General features: G+C 41.7%; 1 protein-coding gene across 1 annotated transcript in view; it reads left to right on the top strand.

Annotated features, from left to right (window-relative positions):
* Positions 1-27,953, top strand: part of LOC108794608 (A.superbus venom factor 1-like) — a 74,022-nt gene that overhangs the window by 12,447 nt on the left and 33,622 nt on the right. The window contains exons 5-18 of the mRNA XM_018565688.1: positions 2,158-2,252; positions 2,455-2,537; positions 5,845-5,932; positions 6,196-6,298; positions 8,964-9,084; positions 10,477-10,592; positions 11,019-11,165; positions 14,263-14,469; positions 17,064-17,267; positions 18,524-18,685; positions 21,095-21,224; positions 23,382-23,456; positions 24,746-24,937; positions 27,322-27,430. Coding sequence (XP_018421190.1) covers positions 2,158-2,252; positions 2,455-2,537; positions 5,845-5,932; positions 6,196-6,298; positions 8,964-9,084; positions 10,477-10,592; positions 11,019-11,165; positions 14,263-14,469; positions 17,064-17,267; positions 18,524-18,685; positions 21,095-21,224; positions 23,382-23,456; positions 24,746-24,937; positions 27,322-27,430 — 1,832 coding nt within the window. The remainder of the gene's footprint in view (positions 1-2,157; positions 2,253-2,454; positions 2,538-5,844; positions 5,933-6,195; positions 6,299-8,963; positions 9,085-10,476; positions 10,593-11,018; positions 11,166-14,262; positions 14,470-17,063; positions 17,268-18,523; positions 18,686-21,094; positions 21,225-23,381; positions 23,457-24,745; positions 24,938-27,321; positions 27,431-27,953) is intronic.

Raw genomic sequence — 27,953 nt, 5'->3', positions numbered from 1 at the left:
ACATAGTTAGTTAGTATTTGAGGTTGAATAAAGACACAAGTTCATCAAGTCCAACCTATTGCGTGTATGCATATGGTTCTGCTGGTGTGTCCCAAACATGGAGTTTACCAAACATAAAAACACATTATCTGTTAGAATTTTGTTAGTTCAAGAAACATTTCCTCTTTTTTTTGTTACTATGGTTGAAAGTTAATTTCTTCAAACAAAATTCTAGTGGTGTATGAGCGGTGTTTCCCAAAGAAAAGCCACATTTAATATTAGAATTGCATTTGTTCGATAAAAACTTCCTTCAATATTTTCTGTCACTGCGGTTAAAAACAATCATCGATTTGACCCCATTAACTATAAAAAAAAAGACGAACAAACGTTCCAAAAACAAATATTATGAAACAAAAAATTGAGCAAACTTTCTGAAAATGTATTTTCTCAAATGAAATTCTACTGGTGTATGAATGAAGTTTCCTGAACAAGAATCCCATTCACTGCATTTTGTTTGTTTCAAATAAAAACCTTTCAATTTTTTGTGTCACTACATTTGAAAACGATCAACAATTTGACCCAATTAACTGATAGAAAATGGAACACATGATCCTGAAAACAAATTCTTTCCAACTAAATTCTACTGGTATATGGCCATCTTCATAGTTACATAGTTACATAGTATTTGAGGTTGAATAAAGACACAAATCCATCAAGTTCAACCTATTGCTTGTATGTATGGGATTCTGCATTGTATGAGTATCCCTTGTATGTTACGTTACAGTCTCTGAGGAAATTGTCAAAAATGCTTTTTGAATGATTCCACACTCCCAGATGATACCACTGCTTGTGGCAGTGAGTTCCAGACCCTAACTGCTCTAACTGAGAAGAAGCCCCTACTCCCCTTGTGGTTAAATCTTTTCTCCACCAATTTTAGGTGGTGGCCTCTAGTCCTTGTTATGGAGTTTACCGTAAAAAGTTTATTGGTGATGTTACTATCACCATTGAACATCTTGTACATCAAAATTAGACATGTGCACTGCCAAAAAAATGTGTTTAGTTTCGTTTCGTTTTAAATTCGGATTTGTGTTATTTCGTTTTTCGGGATTCGGGTGTGAAAGTCAATTCGGAATTCGGATTCGGACGAAATTCGGTAGCTGTAGGTCGAACTTTCGTTTCGTTTTCTGTTCTTATTCGTTTCTTATTCGTTTCTTATTCGTTTCGTTCGTTCGTGACATTTGAGGGGGAAAAAATATTTTTCTCCTTCTCTAATGTCACTTTTCTCCAACGAACGAAATAAGAATAAGAACCGAAAACGAAACGAACGTTCGAACTACCGCTACCGAATTTCGGAAATGGAAATTCGGATTCGTTTGCATTCGTTATGTCTGTAATTCGGAATTCGGATACATCCGAATGTCCGAATTTCGATTCGGAACGAAACGAATCGCACATGTCTAATCAAAATCATGTCCCCCCTTAATCTCCTCACTTCCAGCGTGAACATTTAAATTTAGTAGCCTTATCTCATAGCTTAGGTCCTCCAGCCCCTTAATTTGTTTTGTTGCCCTTCTCTGGACTCTCTCCAGCTCAAGGACATCCTTTCTGTGAATTGGTGACCAAAACTGGACTGCATACTCCAGATGAGGCTGAACAAGTGATCTATAAAGTGGCAAAATTATAGACTTGTCTCTACAGTACATTCCCTTTTTAATAGAAGACGGTACTCAGCTCGCTTTGTTTGCAGCAGCCTGGCATTGCAAGCTATTGTTCAATCTGTGGTCTACAATGACCCCCAAATCCTTTTCCATTTCTGACTTCCCTAGTGGAGTTCCCATTAATGTGTATTCCGCTTGCCTATTTTCAACCTCAAAGTGCATTACTTTACATTTATCAGCATTAAACCTCATCTGCCAAATAGTTGCCCACTCCCCTATTTTATCCAGGTCCCTCTGCAATGCTATAGTGTCTAAGTCCGTGTCTATCACCCTCCCGATTTTATTATCATCAGCAATCACGGAAACATTGCTATTCATGCCCTCCCCGATGTCGTTAATAAACAGGTAATCTCCCATTGGTTCCTATAGCTCATCCTTCTTAAATATTTGATCACGAGGACCAAATATATTCAGTCTTTGGGACTTTTCTTATAACGTTCATTTTGTTCTCCTTTCTCAGACTCCGGAAAATGTGATTGTAAAGAAGGATACCCTCCGGCAAATAAACATAAAAGGAATCATTTCCGCTAATTACAAAATAACGGATCTTGCAAGGTGAGAACTCGTGTTTCCTTAGCAAAGTCTCCTGAAGGCAATGGCGACTAAAATAAACAGGTCTTATATTTGGCATCAGCATTTACAAATAAATAAGCTAAGCTAAAGTTGAACAGCAAACAGATAAACACAAAGCTATAACATATTAATGGATAAGTCGCCAGAACCATGACATATATTCCTCTCCCTATGTGCTTTTCAGTTTGGGAATTTGGACCCTGTCGGCAAAGTTTGAAGACACCGCTCTGCATAACTTCACCACACATTTTGAAGTGAAAGAATACGGTAAGATTATATTTTTCATGCATTTTAATTAGGGCTGGGGAAATTAACGATTAAATCCTCGATTAATCGTTAAACTTTTTGATCGATTAAAATTCTTTTGATCGAAAATGAAAACACTCACCTCTCCGCCGGCTTCCGGGAGTCCCGTCGGAGATCCGGTGACGTCACGGACATCGACATCACCGGACTCCTCCTCCTTCCCTTCGTTAGACGACAGAGCCACTTGGGCCGGTGAGTTTACCGAAGAAGCACCAAGCTTCCGTCTTATCTTAAACTTATATATATGCACTATGTGGCTCTCCATTAAACACCCCCTCCCCCCCATCTCACTCCCAGAAATGTGCCCATTGAAATTTACTGATATTATGTTGCAATCAGGTCCTTATGGTCCTTATGTTGCAATGGAATGGATAGGTGCTGCTTCTTCAAATATTAAGCTAATACTTATGTTTAAATCACCCTTAGGGCTTTGCTGTTTTACTATACTATGTAAATACATTTGTAATCCAGGACGTTATTATTCTGAGTTGCCCCACTCAAGTGGCGGCAATATTGAGTGGGGCACGTGAGATTAATAACGTATTTATGGATTAGTGTGATCCTAATTAATTTTATTACTTCATTGCTGTGCTGTATGTGTATAGGCCAATGTAGTTGGATCTGTATGTGCGATATAATTAATCGAAATTAATCGATTAATCAATTTTAAAAAATTACGATTAATCGAACAGGAAAATTTTGATCGTTACCAGCCCTAATTTCAATAAATTATGTTTTATTAAATATGATCCAGACTGGAAAAAAAACAAAGAAAACTTAGTGCAGAACTTGTCAGTCCGAGTAGTCAAAGCTGCAACATTCCTATATCTGTGTCTTTTAACCACTTTCTGTCCAGAACAATTTCTTAATTTTTGCACACGCATGTTAAAATTCGAATTTTTGGCTGGAAAACAGCTCAAAGCCCCAGGACAATTATATATTTTCTGCAATCAGAGGCCCTGTAGAATAAAAAAAATGATGGTTGCAAATTTTTATGTTGCGCGATATTTGCGCAAAAAAGTTTAATATCAAATTAATATTTTTAGCAAAAAAAAAAGTAATTTTAGTACACACAAATATAATATAATACCCATTTTTTTAAATAAAATATGGGGTCATGTCAGATAAATTAATACCAAACATGTCAAGCCTTAAAATTGCGGCCACCCATGAAATGGCACAAAAGTACAGTACTCAAAATTTCCCACAGGTGATGAATTAAAAATCTTTACCGCTCATCAATTTAAAGTTAGCAGTGAGTGATGGCTCTACCGTGTTTCCCCGAAAGTAAGACCTACCCCGAAAATAAGACCTAGCACTATCTTCAGGGGTTTCTGTAATAAAAGACCTACCCCGAAAATAAGACCTAGTTCGGTGGTAGATCTCATATTACAGAAATCCCTGAAGATAGTGCTAGTCTCACTGTCTCTCTGATGAAGGATCCCTGCGTGTCTCTGAAACGTTAGTTACATGAGAGTATGTGACGTGATGTATTGAATAAATCTATCAATACGATATTGGATCTTCTCAGTGTGTGCCGGTGTAACACTCTTTGCTGGCGTTTGTGCACGGCCCATCCGCGTGGACATCTTGAGCACCACAAACACCCTTTTAGGAACTGTTTGGACTTTGCTTTTGTACGTAGGCGCACCCTACAGCGTTTGGGTTTGTATGTACTTGTACATGGCGGCGGTGGGGGGGGGATTTTTTTTATTTTTTATATATTACTTTTTTTCAGTCCACACTTACTTTATTGCTGTCACATAGGTGGATAACGAGCCCTCTATGTGATATCATAGAGGAAGTGACATGTCCTCTACATGGAGATATCAGGGTTCTATTTGACCCCTAATGCCACCTATGGACCCCAAAGAAGTTGATGAAGCACAGATCATGCTTCGCCAGCTTCTGTTCCCACCACAGCAGCTGGGGAAATGACAGCCTAAAAACGTAAGTAACAAAGTCCTCATCCCTTCCGCTTTCAGTATTAGGAGGGGAGACACTGGAAGTGTACTGATATCCCTGTGATCCAGCCATCGACACCCACCGTGATGGTCCTGGGCCCCACATGGGGGACAGCGGAGCTCGGGATAACCGGCACAAATGACTCAGCAGCACAATGAACACTTGTACATGACAGCCAAGCGCCAGGTCAGGATTGCACTGCCTATATACGTATTGTGGTCCTGAATTGATTAAAGTGGATTGATTCATGTTGGCAGTTTACTACCACTTTAATATTTCTACCACAGGTGGGGAGAAGGTTTCAATTGAGCTTCAAGGAGTATTAAAGTGCATGTGTAGCCAAAACTTTTGTTTGTTTTAGAATAGGGGAGGATTAGAATTCCTATCGGTATCTGTGTCCTTATTATGTAGATTGACCTTCTCTTTTTCTACTGGTGATCACTGTCACTAAAACCAAAAGTGATGGGAAATCCAAATGTTACAGTTGTTACCAGAACCAAATGTAAGGATAATTCTTCCAATAGGGACACAAGTGCCGGTGACAACAGTCTGAGGGTGGAAATACCCTTACTTTGTAGAAGTTCCCTCTCTCTCCCTGTTGTATCTCCAGAATTAGAAGTGAAGAGAAATCTCCCTAATAATACACCGGACATCCAAAAATAAACTGTCACAGGTTTTTATACTCCCTTACTCGATCCAAATCTACAAGAAATATGTCTGGGCTATACGTACACTTTAATAACAGACACATTTCATTGCACAGAAAGACATGTTTAAAACCAACTCTGTTGCTTAAAAAGAATGTTCCTGATAGTGAAGGATCTTCACACCCGACACAATTCCAGGTGTGATTGATGCCCGTATCCCCCACCATGTTCTGTGATACCTTCTGCCGACTTCTACATCAATATAGGATGCAGTATTGAAGGGTCGGAGAGAGACCACAGAACGTGGTGGCGGTTGTTGGCATCCTTCACGCTTCTAAGCGTGTCTTTCTATAATGGTAGTAATATACATTACACTTATTTGGTAGGTCATGTTTTTAAGGTTTGGCTTTTGATGGGGTTAGGAAGGTTTAGAACATTGGTCAGCCTCCACCTGAACAGGAAGTCAAAGACAGCAATAGTAAGATGAGAAAAGATAAGAAAAATCTTCAATTTAAAGTGTTAATCAATTTATCAGCATAATCCAAGTGAACTGAATAATTACAATGTGACATTACACTGTCAATTATATAAATAAAATGAATAAACAGGGGAAATATATATATATATATAGATAATATTGTTGGTTTTTTTTGCAGTTCTACCCAGTTTTGAGGTGATAATAAAAGCAGACAAGAAATTTTACTACATCAGTGATGAAGAATTCAGAGTTGAAATCCATGCAAAGTGAGTAAAAATGCAGAATGTGTGTTATATCTGTGTGTTCTAGTGATGGGGGATCTCTGTATGAGAGGTGTGTGTTCTAGTGATGGGTGATCTCTGTATTAGAGGTGTGTGTGTTCTAGTGATGGGTGATCTCTGTATGAGAGGTGTGTGTGTTCTAGTGATGGGTGATCTCTGTACAGGCAGTGTGTGTGTTCTAGTGATCGGTGATATTTGTACAGTGACTATTTTTTTTCTCTTATTTATAATTCTTCTTTTTCTCTTAGTTACCTGTATGGGAAGCCTTTGGATGGTGTGGCCTATGTGCTGTTCTCTGTGACCAGAGAGGGTGAAAAGAAAAGTCTACCAGACACTCTAGAAAGGATTACGGTATATATTCTTAATTACACATCTTTTAAATCCCAACTGAACCTTCAGTTTTTTTAGTGCATTACATTGCAGGTGCATCAAAACAAAAGGCGTGCAATGTCTTCCACTTTGTGCTTTCGAAAGCAGCCACACCCTAATGAAAAAGCCTACCCTCTGCCAGCAGCTGCAGAGTTGGACCCTTGCTCTGTGTGGAAAAGAAGCCGTCTCTCTCTAATCCACCACTTCTCTTATGAGTTAGACCTATAGCTCTGCAGTCACCAAAGCTGTCTCCCACTGCTGATTGGACAGTTCTGGATTTCACTCAGCAGGAGGCATGTTGGAGCCCTGCAGAGAGGCCACTCAAAACAGAGAACAATGTTGTATTCAACTTCTTTGATGAACAATTCTTCTGCATATTGTATGAGCACTAATGCATAAAAAACTAACCATGTATGCTTAGCTTTAGCTGAGCAGTGTCCAGGGCCAAAACAGGGGCGTGGGGGGGATCTGGGGATTCATGTGCCCTGGCTCCCACTTTAGGGGAGGTGCCACTGGTTAAGTGGATAGAGCACTTCTCCCTTGGGGGGGGGGGGAGCAACTGTGCCTTGGCCCTGGGTGACAAAATGTCTAGCTTCCCCACTGGCAGCGGCTCACATTTTATGGTCCATTTCTAAAATACAGACCACAGTATGGAGCCTGTGGTGCCCCATGGAGTGCTCTCTGCTTACTGCAGCAGAGATCTCCATAACTGAAAAAGAGCCGGTCATGTGATTGACAGCTCTCCTCCCAACTTTTTTTTTTTTTTTACAACTATATTCATTTTTATTGTGCTCCACCTGCTTCAGGCTCCCAAACTCAGCAGAATGCAATGCACATTTGTAAAATACAATTCTGTTCTTTATAAATGTGTGTAGCTCTTTTTTTTCTTAATTTAAAGCAGGGGTGTGTTCTCATAATTTATTCTTATTTGACCCTTTTATCCCAGCTGTACATCCAGGGCCATTGGTTGACAGTACAGGCACCTCAACATAACATGTCTGGTTATATGTTATAATTGCTCCCCAAGCCCTAATCCTTCAAAGCCTTCCATTCCCTGCACAGATGATGGCCAAGAAGTCTAAAGCAGCTGTATGCAAACTAGAATATATGGCCCCTTTATAGTAGGCAGTACCTGTATTGGCATACTTAGCACAGTTGACATTCGGGGTGGAATATTTTTTTTATCATCAAACCTCTTCCATTATTGTATACGTCAAAAATGTATGATAATATTTTGCTTATTTAAATCTTTCATATATAATCATGTTGGTGTAAAAAAATATGTAGTGCACTACATAAAATTCAAGGGTTTAACAGTGGCAAATGTAGTGCACTGTGGTAAAGCATAAGGATAATGGAGGTGCACGTTGATAGTGACAGGCCTAGAAGGGAATAGATTATAGTAAGATGATCCTCTAAACAGCAGGGACTTATAATATGTAGAAAGAAATGACATTCCTGACAATACATGGACCCCAACTGGGCAATTGAATACAATACACAGAAAACACTTAGCCAGGTGCTACAATCTGCAGGCAGAAAATAGGCAGTCATTACAAACTGGTAACAAATGCACAAACATGACAACAAGAGGGCAAAAAATAGGCAATTGTGACTATATGAGGGCAACAATCAGGCAATATTAACTATTTGGGGGCAACTAACTGACAACTGTGGCAATACACCAATAAAAACATGCAAATATTTGAGTAATCGTGTCCATATGTGGACATCGAATGGGCAACTGAGGCAATATTTGGCCATACATTCCTCCTCCCTCCAAAATGTCATAATTCATTTTCCACCCCACCCTCAGCAAAAATCCCCCTTCGCCATAAAAAAAACACCACCAGCAAAAATCCCTTCTTCCCAAGCAAATCCCAGACAAACAACAATCTCTGCAAAAATCCCATCTTCCTCAGCACCCCCCCAACAAAAACATCTTCCCCCTGAAAAGGGGTCTAAGATGCACCCCCCTTATTTTTTTACCCTCCTTCCACATACACACGTACCAGACCTCACGTACAGCTGAACCCAGCAGAGTGAAGGTAGACCTCCTAAGCATCTCCTCAGGTGCATCATGAGACATATCAGAGCCAAGGAGGAGCATGTTTCTGTATTAGTCAATGTGTTTCCGCTGAGGGGTTCTAGAGCACTCTGCCACTTGTAGGGGTAGTCTGACTATGCCACACTTGTAAAGATAAACCTCAAAAACAAACAGGGACAATACCCACAGGATTTCTCATGTCCCACCAGTTCTCACAATTGCGTTTCCCTTGTCACGCCCTAGGTCATGGCACAATTACTGTTACGTTATTATTCTTGAGGCCTCAGTATCCACGTGGTTCCAAGCCGACACTAGGGATCTTACTGTCTGTTGTGGTGGAGGCAAGAAGGGTAGGGTGGCAAGGTGAGTGTCATGGGTTTGGGAAGCCCTTTACAAAGGCACATTCTGTTTGTCCCAGAATAGGCAGGGTGACAGCATTCACAATGGAGAAAGCAAGGTCAAATCTCAAGAGGGCCTTATCCTGTTCATGAACTACTATTGGTCAATCATATTATCACCAGTGTAGATCAATTGTTAAATTGTATCTATTATTATTTAATGTGCATGAACACGACTTTATCTCAGCCAATCTAATTACAGATCGAGGATGGTGAAGGCGTGGCTGTTCTAAAACGAGTAAACCTAGTGAAGTACTTCCAGCAGGAGAGGGACATGCTTCAATGGAGGCTGAGTGTATCTGCCACGGTCATCACTGACTCAGGTAGGTGTTTCAACTCACTGTTGTCCATCCAAATCTGAAATATCAATTTTGGCATCGAGAAACATCTTTTGGATGTAAAAGACAGGCATGGAGCACAAGTAACGAAAAAGGAATTGTGCGGAGGGACAGCATGACAGGGAGAGAAGGGTTAACTGCATTGGGACAAAGAGGGTGGAAGGAGGAGTTGCTTCCCGGATTGGTGAAAATTGGAAAGGTGGGACTTCTTGGGAGGTGATCCTTGCAGAGTTGTAGGAAGTTTCCCATGAAGTAGTTGCAGCCAGACAAGAGTTTTTCCCTCCCGCCCTATTGTTTTGTTTTTGTCGTTTTCCTCTTTGTTTAGATTCTGGATGGTTGGCCTGTCACGGAAGCCCTTGGGTGGTTTGGGGTCCTTGAAGGTGGTCTGGATGCCTCAGGTTTATTGATAACGGTTGGGGACCCAACCGTAGGTGTGGTGTCCTTGAAGTGGTGGTCAATTGGTTTGATCACTTAGTTTTGGGCTGGAAGTGTCAGCGGTTAACAGATTTTTGTCACCGAGGTTGTGGTGTTAGCTGGAGGCCCATTATTAGTCATCTGAAGCTGCAGATACAAGTTATGGGGTTTCTTGGTACTGTATGTGCCTTCAAGATCCCGGAAACCAGTGGTAAACTGTATAACTGTGTTCATTTGTTCAGGATAAAATTTTGGTTATTTTTGTATTTAATTTTGTATTTAATTTTGTATTTAATTTTGATATTTCATTAAAGAAAACAAGTGGCTGCTGTGGCCCTTTGAACTCTATACAAGTCTGGTGTGATTTATTTGGTGAAGTGCGTGTTGGGTGGGGGTCACAGCATGTTAAGTGGTGACTTGTGTTAAATGGAATTCCTCTGAAATACCCTTTTCATGCTAGAAATGCTTTCTGGAAAATATATGGAAGTGGAGTTGTCCAAACAGAGAGAGAATTCACCATTTTTACATGGCGGGCTTTAGGTGAATGCCCTATCTACTAAGTAATAAGTGTCATACATCTTAAATATACATTTTTAAAGAGAGCTTGTCACTAGACCATTTACTTCAACAACAATCTTCTTGTAAAATGTTATGTACATTTAAGATATTGTATGCATGTTATTTACCTGTAAAAGCCCCCATTATGTAGACATCCAAAAGGCCTGAGACTACTGCTGGGTGCCGCCACCTTGGATGTGATGTTAACAGCCCCAGCAGACTCAGAGCTGTCACTCAAGTCACATTCTTTTGTATTCTGTATACAAGAAAATCTGTTTGAATCCATAGTATTCTCTTTAGCTCCTCTTCATGACAGCTACACAAAACAGTCGGCAAGTGACAACACTTGTATAAAACAACAAGTTGGGAGACGGTTATAATAATAGGTATGTGTTTAAATTGCAGGTAGTGATATGGTGGAAACCGAACTTACCGACATCCACATGGTGACTTCCCCGTACAAAGTTCTCTACACAAAAACCTCCAAATTTTTCAAACCCGGGATGCCCATGGATCTAACGGTGAGAATATCTTGAATGTTTGGTGTATATTTTGTATTAATACAAGTTTCAGTCAGCCAACAGGAGCTGCAAAGCAATCTGTTCTGCTTTACTGTCTCATTAGTTAATTCTTAGTGCTTTGGAAAACCTTTGTCATGTATCAAAGTTTTTTTGTGAAAAAAATCTTGTCTGTAACTATCATAATAGATGGGTAGTGAACACTTTACAAACCTTATTAAAAAAAAAAACATTAAAGTCCTTTAAAATCTGTCGGTGTCTAAATTACTATTGGTCTTGTATTGTCTTGTATTACTTATGGCAAATTTTACGTCGAGGTAGCTTTTTTTTTTTCTTCTGGTGATGGCACAATATCACTGCTGAGATTGGTTATGTAGAAATATCTGTGTTGAGACTGTTGTGTTTCAGTATATCTATCATCTATCCTAGGCATTTGTCACCAACCCAGATGGGTCTCCAGCACACCGTGTCCCTGTGGTAGCAGAACCAGGAACAGTGAGAGGGACATCACTGGAAGACGGAACTGTCCGGCTGACCATCAATACCCGCGCAGATATAAGCTCGCTTCCAATAACTGTAAGAATTATATTTTTTATACATCGGTTTTTGAGAAGTAGATTCAGAACATAATAATGAAGTCATGTATGATATGTATGGAGTTACCATCTTTTAGAAAAACTGTCAAGCAGCAGAGTGCTTATATAATAGCAGTTACCATTGAAGATTAAACTTCAGATTGCACACAGAAGACTAAAACTACCTACCCAGAACTTTTTCAGCCTCATTCATAAAACACACGACCATCCCGCTGCTTTACATCACTTTTTTACTGCAAAGCTGGTGTTTTGTGAATGCCAACTGCTGAGACATGTGAAAGCCATGGCCATTCTTAGTCCCGCCCACTGCATTTTACCTATGTAGTATTGTACCATGTTAGCCATCATTTAATGAAGAATGTTTGGACTTTGAGGCCAGGTTTACACTAGGGCGATTTGTAAACTGCACGGCAATTGTGAATGAAATCTGCACGGTCACGGAATCGCACACCACTGCTGATCACGCTGGCGGTACCATTCTTTTCTAATGGCACCCCAGTTGCGGTAGGCAGGCAGATCGCGTGGTTTCCTGCCGCAATCCCGCCCGTGCAATCGTGCACGAACACGGCTGGAAAAAACGTGCAGTGCGTGTGGCGAAAAATGATACATGTACCGTTTTCTCAGCGATTTCTGCACAGATATACCCCCTTTGATAATCAATGGGCCACGCGGCAATCGCTGTGTGCATACACAAGTCCTGTGATCGCCTAAGTGTGCTCCTGGCCTAATTGATAACCTTTACTGCCTAACTTAAAGGAGAACTATGAGGCGAAAATCACTCAGCCTCATAGTTCGAGCCGAGGTGTGACAATTAAACTGTCACACATCGGCTCAATAGATCGGGACTGTCACTCACTGCTCCCTGCTGGGATTCCCCCCCTCCCTGTCCGATCCTCCAGCGCTGATATATACTGAGCTTTGGGTCACGGGAGGACATTAGCATTGACAAATACTAGCACACATAAAATTAAAAAGAAACACATACCGAATTCACGAAAATTACTGCAGCTAGATTTTTTAAAAAAGGGGAGGGGGAGATGGTGCATTAAAGGAGAACTATGAGGTAAGTGCTTTTCACTCACCTCATAGTTCTAGCCGACCAATGAGACTGTCACAGGTCGGCTCAGTAGATCGGGAGGTGAGCGAACACATACCGGCGTTCGCTCACCTCACGATCCTGTCATGGCTCTCTGCCGTGACAGGGGAGGGTCTGGATTCCCCCCTCCCCGCTCCGATCCGCCAGCGCTGACTGGCGGAATGGACGGGGGAGGGGGCGGATAAAGCTGGCTCTGCCTCTAGATAGGCAGAACCTGCTGTCAGTCACGCAGCTGGGTGGATCCCGGCATAATTGTCGGGATCCACTTCAGCTGCGGCGCCTCAGTATACCGCGAGCAGCAGCTCGCTGTATATTGCGGCGTCTCAGTATACCGAGAGCTACAGCTCGCGTTATACTGAGCCCAGGGTGACGGGAGGACGCTAGTTTGTGTCCTCCCGTTACCCTTAGGAGAACTATGGGGAAAAGCACTGACCCCATAGTTCTCCTTTAAGCAATTAAGTTATCAAAGCTTATAGTGAATTATAGGAGTTACATCTTAAAAAATGCATTAAAATACCTGTATCTTATATGTGTGTATAACTTGGCTGTAGGTCCTCAAATCATCTCTAAATTGGTGCTGACACTCTCCTTCCTTCTGGAGGGTGACTACTTTTTTCATAGTCATTCTAGGGTGGCCAGACTTCCATGTACACATTTTACCACTTTAAATGACCACGTTTTGGCTGCCCATGCTTCATGTTTGTTGCTATGATGATTGAGGACAGAAGGAGCAAAGTGATGCCCCCAGACACTGACAACATTGCTTGTAAAACAATAGTTATTGGATCAGGTTTTCTCCCTAGTATGGTCACACAATGGTCATATCCGTGTTTAGTAGGTATGGGGTGATCACCTGATCCAGACAAAAATGGCCAGATTGGGTGATTGTAATCTCGTATTTATCAGCTTTAGATTTTATAGACCTAAAGTGAAAAGTTCTTGCTTCCTGTTGTGTCTCTGGAACAGGAAATGAGGGGATATCTTTGTAATGAAATGTAGAGCTCACTCCCGAAGGAGCCGTTGAATGCCCAGTTCCTCTCTAGTCTGTCTAGGGTATGATCTTAAGCTGCCCACCCATTAGCATCAACCGCCCTTCTTCTAGTGCCCACAATAGCTGATGTCCACTCCAGTAGTAAAATGCAGAATAACTTTTATTGAACATCTTCACTGGGGAGAGAGGGTACAGGGATTCTAAGCTTCCAGGGTGTAACATACTTTGACTCCAGACTCACCAGACCTGGTTGGCCTATCAGTGTAGATCCACTTGGGAGACATCAGATAGCAACTGAAGTAGCAGATAAGCAAGGATGAATATAGATCCTCAACAGGAAAAACAACGGCCATACTCCTGAAGTCCTTCGGTTCCAGGAAACTTCAAGAGCCATCATTGGTCCTGGGTCTCTTCCTCCGACAGCAACACAGACCTCCTCTATGTTGGAGGCCTCAGAGAAACATTTCCCGCACACCAGCCTATGCCCACCCCCAGGCCTTAGGCCTAGCCCGGGGGGCAGACTGAACAGCACCCAGCCCTCATCCATGGCTGGTCCCGGCTAGTCTGAGCACATGGCAAATCCCTCCAGTAAATGTACCCTATCCAAGCATGCACCACTGGTTGAGAGAAACCCAGTGATTGGCTGCTGTACTGTACATACACTATAGCATCTCTCATTGGCCATTCCACAATATGACAGAGTCACACTCCGCCCAGGGGGTGCAGGCAATGCCAGACACCTGGAATTAACCAGATAATTGCCACTATAAATGCAGCTCTACTACAGCCCTGGCTATCACTAAATGTCTAGTAGCCACATCACAGAAGGTGATGGGGGCTACAGAAACAAGGACAGCAAAAGAAGGGTATGGTCATAGTTACACTTTAAGTTTTTGTTTCCAATTGATCTGTAGCTTTTATTTTACTTGGAATCCTTGTATGCTCTTTTCAATAGGTTTATATTGATGGTTTGTATTTTTTCAATTGTAGGTAACAACAGCAGATCCAATGTTATTACCTAACCAACAAGCAAATGCTCCTATGACAGCCACTGCATACCAACCACGTGGTGGCAATTTTCTGCATCTCGGCATTCGCGGTGGGGAACTGAAAATTGGTGAAAACGCTGCTATCAACTTCATTATCAGGAACACTGACCCAGGAGTTCAGAACCAGATCACCCACTTTAATTACATAGTAAGGAGTCTGTCATGTAAAATACTGGATTGAAACTGCTATGATAAGTACAGAAGTGGCTTCTTACCTCTCACAGATGATGCCTTATTTTGCTCTTGTCTACAGAAGGATGGTGATATCCTTCTTCAGGCATCTTCCAGGGTTACCAACTAGTTCCTGGACTGAAATGCTGATTCATAAATGAAACAAGCATGCAAATCCTTGTGCTGCAGCGTTCTTGGCTTTGTTCATAAAATGTCTGACTTAGATGATCCTCTGCTGCTGCCTCCCACCTTGTGGCTTGCTACAAAGTTACAAGGCACAATCTGATCAATGAGGGAGAGACGACTGAGATTATGTTTCCTTTTGCCTGCAGCAGACTGATGACATCATCTCAGCCTAGGCAACGTCACTGGACTGGAGCTTAAGGACTGACATTTACTGATAAATGGTGGATCTTTTTTCTAAAGTTGTACTTTTACTGTACATTGTGACATTTTGGCAATTTGTTAAGGTATTAAAAGGTCCACCTTAAAGAAGAACTCTTATTAAACATGCTCGTTTTGGTCTAGGCTCTAATATAAAAATTATATACTCTGTCTGGCTGCAAGACTGGTCCCATTGGCCTAATTTCCCCTGGCCCCCGGTGGTCTAAGGACCCGTGATGTCATCATGTCCATTCACTTGCATTGGACGTGAGGACGCTGAGGGGCATTCCACAGCTGGAGTGGAGGGCGAGAGAGGTGAGCGGTCGCCGCCACAGGACTGAGGATCGGGTGAGTATCTTTTTTATTTTAGATCCTAGAGCAAAACGAGCACTTAACCCTGGTAGTGTGGGGGTAGCCCCACAGCAAGGGTTAATCTTTAATGTGCTTGGAGTTCTTCTTTAAATCCCAGCTGCAGCCAAACCTTTTTTAAATAGAAGGCTTAGAAACTAAGTCAAGATTAATTGTTGTCTGTGCTTCACTGGGGAGATTGTCTATCGCTTTTTGTTTATCTGATGGGTGTCAGTCAGAACAGGAAGTGAGAGGAAATCTCACCAACGGGGACATAGGATGCAACAAAATGCATTTTTTATAGTAGAGTGGGAAAGTATTAGGTCTTGATTACCGTAATTAAGTGAACATGTTTACTTGGTGAACCAACAGCAAGAATGAAGAGCAAGCACTTAACACCTCACCTCAGTGCTAGCAAAAATAAAAAGCAAGCACCTAGAGCTTTAATCAAAAAATCAACATATCCCTTTTTAGAGAGATCCCACCATCAAGCTCATAATGCAACTCTGTAGTCATATATAATAGGCAATAATATTTATATATTAAAAATATATATATATATATATCAAGACAAACATGAATGTATCATATTAAAACCTGTGAACTATGTGTGTTGCACATTCACAAACCTCGGCTAACCATATATGGAAACAAATGTAATACGGACTCCTCAAACATCTGAATCCAATAGAAATCCAGCTTTATAGCAGATATGGGTGGAAGAAATGTATCTCCACAGACTCCCAGTATGGTATGGAGGAGTCATTCAAACACATCCTCTGTGGTAGAATCAACTCTGTGTATTCACACACAAATGAGCCAGCAGACTCATGATATCTTGATAATCCAACCGTTAGAGTTCAGCTTATATCACAACTTCATAAGTGTGAATCAAATGAAAGTAGAATGATTACCGGTAAGTGCTGGATGAAATATAGCAACGGGCACCGACCTTATTGCTGAAGTGATGGATCCCAGCAGGGATGTTCTCAGTAAGTTCCGAATGGCATGTTCGACCGTACAGATAGTTTAGAGTATAATTATACTCATGTAGCGCTACCAATACCGATGTTTCCTTAAGTAATTTCAGGAAAATATCAAGGGGTTTCCAGATATCAGTAAGCATCTGTGATTTAAATCAATGATATCATGGTAAAGTAACTCATGAGTGTGGAATAGATTCATGTGTAAGGCATGTCCACAAGCCGAGGTAAGAGGCAGATCACCACGCTATTCCTTGACCTAGAGCGTGACCTCACTATTGGTCGAAAGTTATAATGGTAGGTCTCACAAACCTACAGTGGGGTCCATCAAGTAGGGGTAGAGCCCAAGTGTGACTTTAGTAGCTGAAGCCCCTATTGGATTAGTTAGGTTGCCTGGGTTTCAGGGATCTCAAAGATACTCTATACGTTTTAGGTGCCAGTTCTGCTATCTTGCTGGTTGCTTATGAGCTTTTATCTATATACGGCCTTCGTTTAAAATTCCTGTATGGATTGACAAAAAAAAGATGTAATTTAAAAATGGATGGTTGGATGGTCAGTCTACCAAGAATTAATAGGTCAGCTGAGGTTGCTGCCTTCTTGAAGAAGAGCTTCTTCAACTTATGAATGAATTGTCAGAGGACCAGAGGTAGCACAACCTTTAGGCTAGCCCCAATATTCATACGGTTGTCCTAAGGTGGGAATTCTTTTACAAACTATTTTCTGTATGGTATGTAGTGCCAGACTATGAAAATATTGGTTCCAAGCATCTACTTTATTTCTTATGTTTAATTTGTTTTCCAATGTAGGATTTTGAATTTGAATAATGAGATACTTGATGTGTTTCTTCATCCTGCAGATCCTAAACAAAGGTAGAATAATGACAACTGGAAGACAAGCCAGATTACCAGGCCAATCCCTTGTGACTTTGCTGATGCCAATAACACCAGAATTCATCCCATCCTTCCGCATAGTGGCCTATTATGTGGTCACAACTGGAGCAGGCCGCGAGGTCGTAGCTGACTCTGTCTGGGTAGATGTGGCAGATACCTGCATGGGAACGGTAAGAAAATGCTAGAAAGCAATTAGAAATCATGTTGGTTTGGCACAACCATCACTATCGGTCGAAAGCTATAATGGTAGGTCTCATGATTATAAAATGATTCTTCTGTAAATGTTTTCAGCATTAGACATTGTACATTTGTGTTGCCAAAGTATATTTGCCAGTTGCCTCTCTAAACCCAAGTTAAGCCTTTAGACCCACCCTAACCCCAAATCCAAAATGCTGTACTCTATGGTCCCCCCTCAACCTAACCACTGAACCATCATATTCTCAAACAATTCATCCCCACACAGCTACCACCTTATGTATCACTGGCCCCTCCCTTTTAGATTGTAAACCCTTAGGGGCAGGGACCTCCTTACCATCTTGTCTTGAATTGTATTGTGATTGCAATGTCTTCCTTATATTGTAAAGCGCTGCGCAAACTGTTCCTTGTGGGAACAGTTGGGGAAAGCCTTTCTGTGAGCAAAGCCAGCTCATTAAAACATGGTTTGACCACTTTGATGTTGAGAAGACAATGTAGCTTGCACAGACCCCTTTTAACCCTACTGGACAATTTTAGGATGGATTAGAACACTGATTGTGAGCCAAGTCTTTTTATCCAACATCAGTACTAGACCTCACACCTTTTGGCTGAGTGACAGCAAATCCCTACAGACAGACTCCAAAATCCTCTGAAAAGCCTTCCAGGGCTGAGGGCGGTGGTAAGGGGCAACTCCATATTAATAGCCATGTGGCAATTGTTTTTAGGGTAATTCCTTAATTTAGTGAAGCTAAATCTAAACTCAGAATCAAAATCCCATCCAAGCTTTCAAAATGTATGTACAATTCTTCAGGTTAATTACCAAGTATCAGCAAAATAATACCTGGTGATCCTGCCATGAAGGTCCTTGTTCAGGTACTTTCTGTTATGGGTCGACAACAGTCTCCCAGTTGTGCTTCTGTGTTGTCAGCCAGTCACATGCACCCCTGATGGAGACTATAAGCAGCAGTGCTAACACAATAGAGGGCATGTAGACAGAATGTGGCTAAAAAAGGCCTGGGGGAGATCAGCAGCAGTGAGAAGCAAATAAACATAAAAAATGTGCAAACTATATTTCATTCAAAAAAACAAATGACAATTGTTTATAATACACAGTGCTTTAGTCATACAATTAGGGTTTTGATTTACTTTAACATATTATTGAATGTGTGATAACTGGATGCTTATGGTGAGTTTACTGCAATACTGATAAAATGTGGTCTGTGTCTCACAGCTGACGCTTTCAGGTGACAGGGACCGGGACAATGCAGTTCAACAACCTGGAGCTTCTATAAAACTTAAGCTGAAAGCTGACCACTTGGCCAGTGTGGGGTTGGTAGCTGTGGATAAAGGTGTTTACGTGCTGAATAGCAAGGAGAAGATCTCCCAGACCAAGGTAAGCTGATGAATGTAGTAGAAGGCAAATGTATTTGTTAAGATAGTCAAAATGTAAATTGCAGATTTTGTACATGATAAATGAAATCTTTCTACAACTATAATGGTGGCTATTATTGTGATAATGAATCACAATGCTTATAATTATGTTGATGAGGAGGAGGAGAATAACACGATGATGGTGATAAAGATGGTAATGATGGTGATACTGATGACACAAGAGATTAGGAGAAAGGGAGGGATGACTGAGGTGTAGCATAATTGCCGATGAGCAAAAGAAGAAAAAATGGGTGACTGGATGAAGATGATGGTTATTGATGGTAGTTGTGGAGTTCAAACAGATGATATTGTATTCATGACATAGAAGATGTAAGTGATGAAAGTGAAGATGAGGAGGGTCATGATAGATGTAATGGTGCTGATGACAATTGCTAATGATAAAGAAGAAAGAAGAATAAGAAGGAGAAGAAGAAGGAGAAAAAGAAGGAGAAGGAGGAAGGGGATTATAATGGTGATGATGTTGATGTAGAGGAGGAAGAAAAACTTGTTAAGGATAAATTATGGCTTATGGTGATGGTGGTTTGATGATGAAGACTTTTGGGCTAGTGTATTTTCTAGGGAAGGTATCAAAAAAAGATGATGCTTCTTATGAGGAGTTTGATGGGTTAGTGGTGGTTATGAGGATGAGGGTGAGAATGATGGTAAAGATGATGAAGAGATTAATAGGGGCAATTGAGGTAACAAAGATGAGTGTGATGGTGCTGGTAGGGATGATGAAGATTTTGATTATAGTGGTAATTATGTGAATGAGAATGATCATAAATATGCTGCAGTTAAAGGGTTCAATGATGGTGGTGATGATGAATTTAGTAATAAGGGTGATACAGGTGATCATGTTGAAGCCAATGAACAGTTTGATGTTGATAGAAATGGTGGTGATGAAGGTGATGGTAGCAAGGGTGGTAATGAGGATGAGGGTAATGATAAAGTTGATAGTAATGTGTAAAAAGAGTTAGGTGGTTATGGTAGTAGAGATGAGGGTGATTAAGGTAATAATAATGCTGATGTAGAGTTAGATGATGATGATGTTGGTAGGTGTGGAAAAGAGGATGAAGGTGATGATAACGTATATGATGATGCTGAAAAAGAGTTAGCTGATGGTAGTAGTGATGATAATAGAGGTGAGGATGATGATTATAATGAAGAGTATGATGATGATGATGGTGTTAGCAGCAATGAGAAGGATGGTGATGATAGTGATGATAAAGAGCTTGATGGGGCAATGGTGGTGGTGGTGGTGATGATGAAAGTGATTAAGTGTTTGATGATAATAGTGGTAGTGCTGTGGATGAAGGTGATGATGTTAGAGATGATAAAGTGTTTGATGGTGGTAGTGATGACGAGGATGAAGATAATGATAATGGTAGGGATGATGAAGAGTTTGTTTGTGGGATTAGTTTTGGTGATGATGATAAGGTTAATGATGATGTTAGTGATAATCAGATGGGGATGATACAGATAAAGATGAATCAGTGAAGGTGATTGGGTAGAGATGATAAACAAATATACAACTTCCTTTTTATTCTGAATCTTCTCACAAGCAAGGTTCACCATGACATATGATCCTTACAAAAATATTTACAAAAGGCTCACACATACCAAAGGTGGTTTGGAGAGTATGATTATGAAGAAGATAAGAATGTTACCGATACTGATGATGAAAATGGTAATAAACTGGATATGAATGGTGATGAAAAAAGTGGTGATGAAAGGCAATAATGATGACTATTAAAAGAGAACTATGGGGTTAGGGCTTTTCCGCATAGTTATCCTTAGGGTAACGGGAGGACACAAACTAGCGTCCTCCCGTCACCCCAAGCTCAGGAAACCGCGAGCTAAGGCTCGCGGTATACTGAGACACCGCAGCTGAAGCAGATCCCGACAATTATGTCTGGATCTGCCCAGCTGCGTGACTGACAGCTGGCTCTGCCTATCTAGAGGCAGAGCTAGCTGGCCCCGCCCCCTCCCCCATCCGTTCCGCCAGTCAGTGCTGGAGGATCGGAGCGGGGAGGGGGAAATCCAGCCCCTCCCCTGTCACAGCAGAGAGCCGTGACAGGATCGAGAAGTGAGCGAACGCCGGTATGTGTTCGCTCACTTCCCGATCTACTGAGCCGACCTGTGACAGTCTTATTGTCACAGGTCGGCTAGAACTATGAGGTGAGTGAAAAGCACTCACCTCATATTTCTCCTTTAAAATGAGAAAGGTATATGATAAGCATGATGATGATGATGGAAACAGTGATGATGAAATGATCTGGACAATAGTAACAACTTGCTAATGATGATGACTTAGTTTGTGATGATCACATCCTGATATTGATAAACACTCATTTTGTATCTTCCCTTCTAGGTGTGGGAATCAGTAGAAAAATACGACACTGGCTGCACTGCGGGAGGTGGTGCTGATGCTGCAGGAGTGTTTTATGATGCTGGACTGGCACTAGGCAATGCTTTCCATGGTTCCACCACCCAGAGATCAGGTGAAGATGATACATTATTTGATTATTTTAAAAACACAACATATCAATGTTCTGATAAAAGCTAATAATCTGATTATGCTTTTCCCAGCCACCTCTGCAAAAATATCAATATAATGTGTTACCTATACCAAAGAGACGTTCTGTTTGTAGAATCACTGCCTGCAGCCTGCTGACTCTGAGTATATCCTGCTGATCTGGCTCAATGCAAAACAGGTCTATTGTCTCCAAACAGCTCCCATCAGTGGTGTCAATGATGGGTGCAGACACACAGCCAGGCCATGATGCTGGAAACTAGGTTTCTCCATCAACCACTGGAGGGCACAACACTCTAGTTCATGAAATTAGTGAACATTGAAAGTGCAGTTATACTTAAAGGCTCCAAAGTAACTTAAAATGCATTTGAATTCTCTCTTCTGCTATTTTTGTCAGTAAACTTTTGAGTTATTCTCGTGAAGATTGCCAGAATTTTTTAATTGTGACTAACATCGTTGTTCATTGCTGTGACCTACTGGATTTTTACATTGTTATATTATGTGGACATCTTCATGTTTTCGCTCAACTCTGTGCTTGTCTTCTTTGCCACTGGTCTAGGATCTTGCCTCTTGAGCTCCCCATTGGTTGTAACTGATGGGTGGAGCAAACCTAATGTGGGTTAAAGAGCAACCAATATGCTTGGTACCAATACAGACCAGAACCATGTGGAACGTTTTGATATTTTCCATGTAGTGCCACCAAAGTAAGGCTTGGTGTGCACCAAAATACAGTATGGAAATGTCCTAAATAAGAGTTTATCATTGCAAGAGTGATTTATTTTATATTCTATAGGATCAGGATTGTGCCTGTTTAGAATAAGGTTTTAGGATTAGGTTCAGTGGCGTTGGCTGAAATGAGGGGTGGTGGGTGCTTCCATAGGGGCATAGGGTAACAGTAGGGTGGGTCATATAGTCAGTGTGGAGGGAAGGGAAGGGAAGCTTGCACACACTTGGTGAGAGAGAGGGGTGCTTGTGCAGTCATGAGGTGAAGATGGACCTACAGGCGAGATAGTGGTAGTGTAGGAACATTGATGAAAGGAAGGGTAAAGGGAGTAGTGGAGAGACGGGGGTTGGTAAGAGCAGAAATGAGTACAGGTGTAATAGGGGGTTCAGACAAAAAGCAGCCCCCCCACCATGTGAGCCAGACCCCCACAACACCCCACAGTGGCAATAACAGACTACCTAAGAGCTGTTTCAGTCATCTCTACTGCTGTTTCAGTCATCTCCTCAGCCTGCTTGGTCTCTGAGCCCTGCCTACACTGTGTAATCTGAAAGGGCGAGGAAGAGCCAGAGGAGCAGAAAAGCTCTCAGGCTTTCTATTTGGCATGGTAGGCATGGAGAGGGGTGGGCTCTGTGTGGGGAGGGAGCACTACATTGAATCATCCAAGCTGCCTGACAGTTATATCAGTAGTGGAATGGAGGTGTGTGTCCAAGGAGAGAGCAGAGTGCATGAGGGATATTCCTACCTCTGAATGGTTGACCACGTGGAGCAGCCAGACTTCATAGCACAGCAGCGGTGGTGCTCAGAAGCACACTACTGTTGTGCTCCTCTCAGCCTCCTGCAGCCTCCCTCCTCCAAGCAAGTGGCAAGAGAGAGTACAGTATCTTTAGGTACTGGTAGGGGCAGAGTGAGAATCCATGGGAGGAAGGCTACAAAGGGCTTGTGGAAGCAGAAAGAAAATCAGATTAGAGGGAATGACTGATCAGGGGTTGAACTGGAATTTTCTAACAGAGGGGTGGGGAGTGAAAGGACAAGCAGAAATCACTATTGGAGGCAGAATCCCCCAGTGGCAAAACAAAATTCTTACTATGGCAATATGCTCAAAGGGTAAAATTGCATATTGCTGTGCTGAGAAAATGAAACTCTAACTTGGCCTTTAGATTAATAAGGATTAAGCATACAGGCTTCCCCCATGTTTTTCAATAGGTTGAGACAGGGAAGCTGGGGTCTCCTGGCCACCTGAGTTACAGCCACTAGATCAGAGAGTTACGGCTAGCAGAGGTACTGACAACACAGAGCGTAGCAATCTGTGATAAAGCATCAAACTTAGGATAAGACTCCTGTGTCCTTCTGTATTTTCTGGCATGGACTTTTAACCCTTTTACCTATTTTTTTCCCCCACAGAATCTTTGTGTCAAGCAAAATTGAAGCGCAGACGACGTGACACAGCAGCATTAATTCAAACAAAGAACACTAAAGGTAAAACTTACCAGAAAAAAACAGTATTTCCACTTTTTCAGCCAAACTGGAATAACACCTACTTTATATTCGTTATATGTTACCATTCACATTGCCTTTGTTTTTTAAAATTTAAAAATTGCTGCTTTCAATTTTATGTGTTCTTTACGCACCTAAAAATTCTACCTACTGTAGCTTCCCCCCATGTAATGATTTTGTTGGGATTGTGCAAAGCTGCGTATATGACAATGAACCCTGTCTATACTCATTATTAGTTATAAACTAGAATTGAACACTGTCTGTTCTAACAGAGGGTTAAATAATTAGGAGCTTGGCCTCTGCATCGTATGTTAATTAGAGGAAAATCAACTTGTTACCACCTTGGCTAGGGACAAACTCGCTTTCAAATTTTTTCAGAGTAGCTTGTAATTTGCCCAAAGTCCTGCTCCAAAGAAACATCTAAAAGGTGTCTATATATATATTAATTAATTAATTATAATTCTTTTTATTTTAGGTATGCTATGTTAATAGGAACCAGGGGTATAACTACAAATCATGGGGGCCCATAGCAAAATTTTGGGACCCCCTTCCTCAGCTAACTCTCTCTGTAGCGGCTGACTGTGTCATGTACCAAGGACAGGCAGCAGGACTACTAAGGAGCAGGGCTGGGGGTAAAGAGTTAAAGAAGTAATAATAATCATAATCATAATGACATGTTATATTGTGGTAAGATGATTAATGCTCCGGCACGTACTTACTCTTCAAACCTAATACCAACTTCTTTAGAACTCTAGTTTCATTAAACAATTTTGGTAGAACCACAAACCTCAACTTTCCTATAAGGTTTTAACAGAGGTGAGCCTCTGGGATTTGTGACTGCATTAGGCATACGGGGTTAATTTAAGTTTGTAGCAGAAGTTCAGAGGGCAGTAAATCTACACTGCTAAGACAGATAAGCAAATGCTTCTTACTGCACAATGGGGATCTATGACTAGAGAGCCTGAAGTCTGCCTTCAGCCCTTCTATACTGGAGTTTAGTTTTCCTAATCAACCCACCCAATGGGGCACCCTCCTACCCCAAGGCCTGTGTGAGTGTAGGGAATGATGGGATCAACCCCAACAAGGGTCATTCACAATGTATTGATGCAGAGAGCTGCATGGACGTCCTCAAAACAGCATCATCAGAGGACTGCCCACAGCTCACAGGGAAGAAGTAAAGAAGAAGATGACATCACATGACCGGCTTAAAGAGTTGGGCTTTAATATTTAGTGTTTAGTGTAATGTGTTTTTTTCCTGTCTGTTCTTGCAGCATCCAACTATGAAGGTCTTGAGAAGACGTGCTGTGAGGATGGCATGAGAGACTTGCCCATGAAGGTCAGCTGCGAGAGCCGTGCTACAAATATTGCAGTTGGAGAAAAGTGTGTTGTTGCCTTCCTGGACTGCTGCAGACACATTGAGAAGATAAAAGAAGCAGAGGACACAAAGGACGAGTTTGGAAGGAGTAAGTACACACAAAATAGAGAAAAATATGCTTACTGTTGTGGTGTGTTGTGCTATTGCCTTAAAGCCCAATGGACTCTTTTTTTCTTTGTGTAGCCCGGTACCTTAGTATGTTATTATTTTTACTAGATGTTGCCTATTTTCTATGTATAAATGAGCTTTCTGCCCTCTTACTTTGGAGCTCTGTGCTGGCAGAGCTGAGTAATTAGCACACCACTCATACCAAGCTTCCTTAGGATGGGGGCGTGTCTGATCTGGACTGTTAAACTGCTAAGGACAAGTGAACCTATGAAAACAAAGGCCATTAGTACAATGTCTCTCTGGCTAAATGTTTATTTCTGTGACTGACTTCAGTTTTGCTTTTGTTTCAGTAAAGCACATTATATACACACACATATATATATATATAGTAAAACTTGAGAATCCTATTTTGAAAAGTTTTTTCTCTTTTCTGGGTGAAGTGAGGTAATGTTTAATATATAATTGTCTGCTACCTCAACAAGCTGATACCTCTGCTTCTGTTTGTAACAGCCGGGGCACTAACTGGATCTCCTGGCTTCTCTTCCTTTGATTTCAGGGCTGGATTTACCATTAGGCACAGAATCACATCTATAGGCAGCAGAGGAAAAAATGCGTCTTTTCTTTGTACACATAATTTCTTTTGTTTTGCTATGAACAGTAGAAATACATTCTACTAATATGCACCATATGGTCAAATTTTTGTGGGCACCAGATCATCACATCTGTTTATTTGTCTGTAAGTAAGTGGACAGTCCTCCAAATTTCTGAGTTCAGATGTTTCACTGAATGGTACAGACAATGCCACATCATGCTTGTGGCATGAGTTTGGAAAGGCCCTTCCCTGTTTTAGCATGACGGTGCCCCTGTGCACAATGTCTGCTCCATATAGACAAGGTTTGATAAGTTTGGTGTGGAGGAACTTGGATGGCCTACGCAGAGCCCTGACCTCAACCCTACTGAACAACTTTGTGACTTTGGAATGAAACTGTAATATCCCTCGGCTTCCTGGCTCCTCCCGACTGCGTTCCAGGCTGGGGCGCATCGGCCGCGGTGCACGCCGCTCTCCTCCTCCCCCTTGACGGAAGTGTAGATGCGTTCCACGCTGGAACGCGGAAGTAGCCCACGGCCGCGTGACGTCACGGCCGCGGGCTATTTAAACTTGCCATAGATGCTGTGGGGTGTTCGATGATTGGGATCATAGCCCATACACCCCACAGGAACCTCACCAGCCGCCTCGAACCTCTCCTCACGGAGGAAACAGCTCCCCAGCAGCCAGCATCCAGTGGACATCTCTTGGAGGAATCTGATTGCACCTACCAGGAAACTGCAAGTATCTTCAAGCTCTATCTTGACTGTATCTTGGCTCACAGACGCTGCCCTCTGGTGGAGACTTTGGGTATCGCCTCTCTCATGTTTGCAATACTATACCCAGTTATGCTGTATGAAGGGGAGATTTGATGTTATCTGTCATAGAGACTTCACCATTCGCTCACACCTCAATTCCAGATAACATTGCCATCATCAGGGATTGGGTTATCAGTCTTTCTTACATCGAAGGTTATTACGGATTACTATTTAGCGGTCCATGATGACTTAATCCCCTACTCTCCGTTTAAGATTGAGAGAGCCGCCGGGGATTTAAGCCTGACAACCGCACTACACCCCCAGTTGGAACCGCAGCTGTGATCCACCATACTCTTCCCAAGCCGGGCCCTGACAGAAACAGTTCGTAAGGCTGATCTTCTCTTCCAACAGCAGTATCTGACCTCACAAATGTTCTTTCGGCTGAATGAGCAAAAAATTCTTACAGGCACACTCTAAATTCTTGCAGAAAGCCTTCCCATCACAAGTGGTGGAACACTCTATATTAATGCCCATTGCTTTAGAATGGGATGTTCAGCAAGCTCATAGAAGTGTGCTGGGAAGGTGTCTACACACATTTGGCTATATAGTGTAAGTTTATATACATTGTTGCAATATTCTAAGCTGGCTGCAGGCAAGAAAGTTGCTTAACCCAAAAATGTTGGTGATCTTAGCAGAGAGATGGTCCTTTGGGTGGCAAAGTTTTTGTGTCCATATGCTTCAGTGGTATGTAGTGTCTGAAGTGCATTCTTCCTGTCTGCTATACTTGCAAAGAGAATAACTGTGTTTAAAGTCTCAGTGCACCGATACCTCTACCTCTGCACGTTCTTTTCCCAATGGCAGCCCTATAAATGTGTGCAGTCATTCTCAGACATCTTTTCCGGGAGTCCTAAAAATACATGGTCCTGTCAGACTGACGAAACTGTCACTCAACAAAAAAGATGTTACCATTGTCAGCATTAAGTCTATATAGAAGATCAAATCTGTTTTTTATTTCCTCAGGTGATGCAGACCTTGATTTTGTTGATGATGCTGACATAATCTCCAGGTCAGAATTCCCAGAAAGCTGGCTCTGGAAGATAGAGACAATGAATGAAAAACCAGACAATGGGTGAGTGAAGGTCTTTGGGGACCAAACCTAAAATATGGATAGTGGTATGTACTGAGTAAAGCATTAACTCGTTTTTGCAGTTAATATGTAATCAAGTAAAACGTTAAAGGGTATGCAAACTCTAACAAGAGCTTCTCTTATTTGCTTTCTGTGATCTATTCATATACAATTAAAAGCATTGTGTCATACAGTATCTGTTCAATAAGTGCAAAAAAAAAACTTGTTGATCTTGCCAGAAATTCATTGACCTCATAACTTCCTGTCTACTTGCACTCACTGTTATCATGTTAGCATTGTTACCAGTTATTTCTGTGACTACAGAACCTCTGCCCCATGCTTAGAAGGGGGAGCGGGAAGTATACTGTAGTCTTAGCACACTTCCTTCCCTGGGTGACAATGGTGCCTCTCCACAGATACAGTAGGATGAGTGAGCCACAAAACAAAAAGAGAAAATGAATGTAGTCACCACATCTAAGGATTGCTACTCTGCAATATACTCTGCAGCTTACCTCCTTTCACTAGA

Source organism: Nanorana parkeri, unplaced genomic scaffold (genome assembly GCF_000935625.1).
Source record: "Nanorana parkeri isolate BGI_ZX_2015 unplaced genomic scaffold, ASM93562v1 scaffold874, whole genome shotgun sequence".
Lineage (NCBI taxonomy): Eukaryota > Metazoa > Chordata > Amphibia > Anura > Dicroglossidae > Nanorana > Nanorana parkeri.
Note: the sequence above shows the minus strand (reverse complement) of the source record. Positions and strands in the feature narration are given on the sequence as shown.